At 37.1% G+C, this 5,073-nt stretch overlaps 1 protein-coding gene across 1 annotated transcript; it reads left to right on the top strand.

Annotated features, from left to right (window-relative positions):
• Positions 1–3,499: 3,499 nt before the first annotated feature.
• LOC133224533 (calnexin-like) lies at positions 3,500–5,054 on the top strand (the record flags this gene model as incomplete). The annotated part of the gene is made up of 3 exons (XM_061376057.1): positions 3,500–3,718; positions 4,379–4,492; positions 4,898–5,054. Coding segments are annotated over exons 1-3 (387 nt in total), but the record flags the coding sequence as incomplete, so codon positions are not given.
• Between the last annotated feature and the right edge of the window lie 19 nt (positions 5,055–5,073).

The raw sequence follows: 5,073 nt of genomic DNA, 5'->3' as shown, positions 1-5,073 counted from the left end.
ACAGTATCAGCCAACTTTTCTCCATCTTTCTTGCCTCAGACTTGTAATCAGACCTCGAAACTGAACTGATAGTGCCCTGTTTGCACTCATTTGACTTTGCTGACACTCTGGTGAGTGCTGTACAGCCATCTTAAATGGGGAGAAATGGGAAACCCCTCCTTTGGGAGGGGGGAACCTCGCAATGTCAGCTTACACTCGACACACAGCGGTGCTTAGCTGCCAAGAAACTTTGGGTTTGAGAGGGATTTATTCTACTAGTAGACCTACTAATTCCATTCCTGCAGTTTTATTTCATAGAATTTGTCACAGCAAGGTTGGAAGAGATCCTTTAACTAGTGGTTTTCTTTTGTTGAAAGTACAACGGCTTCATTACTGAAGAGACAGAGCTCAGTTCTATGTTACTCCCGTAAGTAAGGTCTGCAATGCTGCTGTATCGCAAGATGAAATGCGCAACTGAGTACTGCTAAAATGTACATTGTTGTTTGTTTTTCAGTCTCTCTCTGTTAATACTGATTATGCTAGATGTACTGCTTCTATGAGAAATGTTCAGACCCACAACCTGGGCTGAGCTCCTCCGACAAACCTATTAACAAACTGGCAAGCCAGTAAAAAACAGGGCACCTTGAGACTAGGCTTTGCTCAGAGCAGCACAAATCTGAGCAGCAAAAGCCACTTTTCTTCCACTGCAGTCTTCCGCCTTAGGCTACCTGTTTCTGTGCTTTGCCTTGAGAGGTACTTCACAAGCTCAGGCTCTGGGGCAGGAAAACAGTTGTTCTAAGGCCTGAATCAAAGATGAGTTTGGCACTTCAGAAGGAAGGTAAAAGGTGGGAAGGACAGACTTGTGCTTGGTTCCTCACTGCAGATTATTCTGTAATTGTTGACCACCTGTTTCTCTAAGGTATATTACCTGGATTTTTATTTAACTCTTAATCACACAACTAAAAAGCTTCAGGAGGATCATGATGCTGTCACTGATCATTCTTTGAGGAAACAGAAAACTGAAAATGGTTTGAAGTGTGCGTCTTGCAAACCACAACTGCTCTGATGCTGCCTCAGTTTGGTATTTCCCTGATTTAAGTTGCTTATCCTTGTTCCTCTTCTCTTACTCTCCCCCTTCGCAAAAAATCTTAAGTGTTTTTCTATACACAAGCCCTGCAAATAGTGTCATACTGGTATTCCTTCACAGAAATTCTTAGCTGGTTTCTACATTTTTGTTTAAAATTGCTTTGCAGATCTAATCTATAATGTATTTAAGGTGGAAAAGGTGATGCAATGAGACTTCGAACATTTTTATCAAATGAGGTTTCAACACAATGTATTATCTTGCTAGTTGAGAATACTACCCTAAGACTTCAAAGAGTGCCAGCAGACTTATGTTTAACCTGACAAACTGAATCCAATTGTGAACGAGATATGCTCATTTTTAAAACAAATACAAAAGTTTAGTAAGTCTCTACACTACATGTGCACATCGCTTGATCTTAATACTATACAAACTTATCTCTCTTGTTCATGATAATGTTCCTTATTGTGTTTTATCACCAGAGCTTTTCATCTTCAGGTATCCAGTAAAGCCACAAACTAAGGTATTTTAGATCATGTAGCCTATGCCAATTAAAACAAACAAACAAGCTTTATTAGATAAGTGTCAGTTCTTCTGACAGTACAGTACTGATAATCATTAATTTGTATTTAATTTCAAATGGGATTTTGTGTGGAAAAACACAAGTAGAGAATTATATTAGTTATTCAGGGGAGGGGTTAAATTTACTTCATAGAAAGTGATGGAAATGCTCAACTGGGACGATTGTCTAGTTTTGAAGTGCTGTAAATACAGCCACTAGAATCTGGGTCATGATAAACAAACCAACCAAAGGAGACAGGGAGGGTTTTCTAGATTTTTTCGGTCACTATTTTGGATATTAATTATAATATACAAATATTTTCAGATTAATGTGATTTTTTGATTCTTCAAGTATTCTCCCAAGTGTCTGAATTTGTGTGAACCCCTAAGTAGAAAATACTTAGCAGAAGTCACTTGAAGAAATTACTACAGCCTTAAAGCCATATTTAGAAGGAAGGAAAAGCTACTGTCTTTATGTGAAGAATTAATATTTTCAGTACTTACGATAAAAATACTTTTGTTAAACATATTGAAAGACACACAGCTGTCTAATATTCCAGGAAGGCATCAGAGTTCACAGGAATTCAGTTACATCTGCAGCATGCGACATGCCACTCTCCTTCACTTGTTAAGAGTTCTCACACCTGTATCTGCAGCAGCGTGTATGAGCAAATGTTACCATATTCTCTGAAGATGAATCGATATTGAGCTAGTTTTAATTCATGTGACATTTCTTTCTCTGCCAGCAAACAGTATAGCAGAGATGAAAGTTTAATTTCTTAGTTCTTTTTTCAGCAAAATTGATTGTACTTTTGAACTTCCATGGAAAAATAATAGAAGGCATGTTCAACTGCTGTGCCATGGGAAAAGTAGCTTCTTTTTTTTTTTTAATAGATTACTGTAGTGTGCCACTATAAGCTTTCACTTTTAGACAATGGGAATAAGTGAAACAAAACTCTCTTCTTGTGGTAAAGGAGTGCATGTGTTCCTGTATTTGGGCTGTTCATTAGAAATTATGCCTAAGGATACTTAAACTCCAGATTGCATTTATTCTGTTATAATTTTTCAAATAGACTCCATAGAGCTGTGTGATTCTAATGCTTTATGTGACTGATAACAGAAGTTTAAAAATCAGTTCTTTGCATTGTATCTGAAGTGATACAGGGGGTTAACTTTTTTGTTTATGAGTATTTTAATGCTGTTGAAAACTTCTAGGCTGCAGGAGCTTAATTAGCTATTGTCAAACAGTCATTATGAGACTGTTACTCTGGTTTTCATCATCCATCTTTATAAAACTGCCATAAAAGTGGAATAGTATTTATTTTAATAGTTCGTTGAATGGATGCTTGAACATTCAAATGTGCTCACTGATTATTAGAAATGGATGTGGATAGAGTGTCTGTTACTGAGTTTGTCACAGCACAGTTCTATGACCCTGGCATCTCAGTTACACTTGTAAAATACCAAAACATTTGGAAAGAATTTTCTGTATTCATAATCTGCACTTGAGGGAAATGACTGTCAGATTTGAATCTGAGAGAAAATATTTTGATCCTTTAGCTGTGTTACTGATGCAACTCCTGTGTTTCCATGCTTCCTGTGTTTCCGGTGTGAAACTAATTTAAAATGAAGCAGAATTTTGGTCAAGTGGTACGTTTTTGAAAAATCTCTTACGATGTGCTTGGATGTGCAAGAAGTTTCATTTAGGGAGGCATGATTCCTGTCATACTTCCCCACAGTAGCAATTCTAATGTTTTGTCTTCAGATCCAGTACTTGAGTGGCTAGTGAGGATTCTGTTTGCTATAATTTGTCTAAGTTTTGCTTATTACATAGGTTTTTGTTTAAAGATATTTGTAAAATGAATGCTTCCATTACTGCTTTAATATTAATTTATTCATTTTAGTACTAAAACCAGATGATACATTTGAAATTTTAATTGACCAACTGGTTGTCAGTAAAGGAAGTCTTCTTGAAGATATGGTTCCTCCAGTAAACCCTCACAAAGAAATAGACGATCCTAGTGATAAGAAGCCTGATGACTGGGATGAGAGACCAAAAATACCTGATCCGAATGCTGTCAAACCAGATGACTGGTAAGGAGAACATTTTTATCTGTACAATACATTTTACTTACAAATCCTTCATCTAAAGGATTTGTTTGGTTTTATTTGTATTTTTTGCTAATAGCAGTTGGGATATATTTTCACTATTAGAAGCACTAAAATTCGGAAACATAACTGAGGTCAGTATAAGAATCTGGTCAGCATTTAAGGAAATAAAATCTGTGCTTTTTGCTCAATTTCTACCCTCCACGGTTGCAATTAATAGCTAAAATTACTATAGCTGAGAGATTAGGAGGAGGGTCATTGGGTTTTTTTCTTCACCATATAGTCTTAATTTACATTCAGTTATTTCTACTTCTGTGTGAACTGTGTTTCATATGGCAACCCAGGAAGAGGAGGGAAAAACTTAATGGTAAGATCCAATTGACACTTGCCTTTTAATGGCAGCAATTTCCGGGCTAAGTAGGACTTTTAAACAATGTAAATATAGCTCAGATATTTATAAACAGATAATTGGATGTCTAATTCCCATGATCACTGTGTCTGATTCTCTTGTGCCTTTGAGAATCATGCCTTTCATGCCAGTTACAGTCCTCTGAACAGAACATTCATTCAGAGTCAGGTGCTGTGTTTCAGGTGCTGATTCAAAATACAGCTGCTGTATTTTCTAACGTAAGTCTGTAATTGAAGGGATGAAGATGAGCCTTCCAAAATAGAAGATCCTGATGCTGTAAAGCCTGAGGGATGGCTTGATGATGAAGCACAGTATGTTCCAGACCCTAATGCAAAAAAACCAAAGGACTGGTAAGATCTAGATTCAGTAAGTGCAGGTTGTTAACATGTCTTGTAGATAAGCCTGAGTATTGTCTGTGGCGAATTGAATTGTGGATCAGAAGTCAATCCAAATCTCATTGTCTTTTGAGGGAGTAAGTTGGAATGTGTATTTCTTTTGGAGGGCTGCTTTTAGAGAAAAACAAACATGTTTATTGCCTTTTGTTTTTTGAAGATACATAAACAAAACCAGAATAAAGAGTATAGCAGTCCTCAAAAAGAAAATTTTGCTAATGTTAGGTAAAGGTCTGTGGCCTGGTCAAAATTTTGAGATTGTTAAAGCAAAATGTGTACGGACCCTAACTTCAGACTGACTGATAGTGTTCAGACCAGCCCAATCTCAAATCAGCTGTTTCTATCTTCTTGTCTTTTATGTAGGGATGAAGATATGGATGGGGAGTGGGAAGCCCCTCAGATCCCTAATCCAAAGTGTGAGGCTGCACCTGGTTGTGGCCCGTGGGTGCGTCCCATGAAGAATAACCCAAACTATAAAGGGAAATGGAAAGCACCTTTGATAGACAATCCAAACTATCAGGTAATAGAAATAGTCTTTG

This window comes from Neopsephotus bourkii, unplaced genomic scaffold, assembly GCF_033783945.1.
Source record: "Neopsephotus bourkii isolate Nb327-2 ecotype Australia unplaced genomic scaffold, CSIRO-AGI_Nbou_v1 NB_1690, whole genome shotgun sequence".
Lineage (NCBI taxonomy): Eukaryota > Metazoa > Chordata > Aves > Psittaciformes > Psittacidae > Neopsephotus > Neopsephotus bourkii.
Note: the sequence above shows the minus strand (reverse complement) of the source record. Positions and strands in the feature narration are given on the sequence as shown.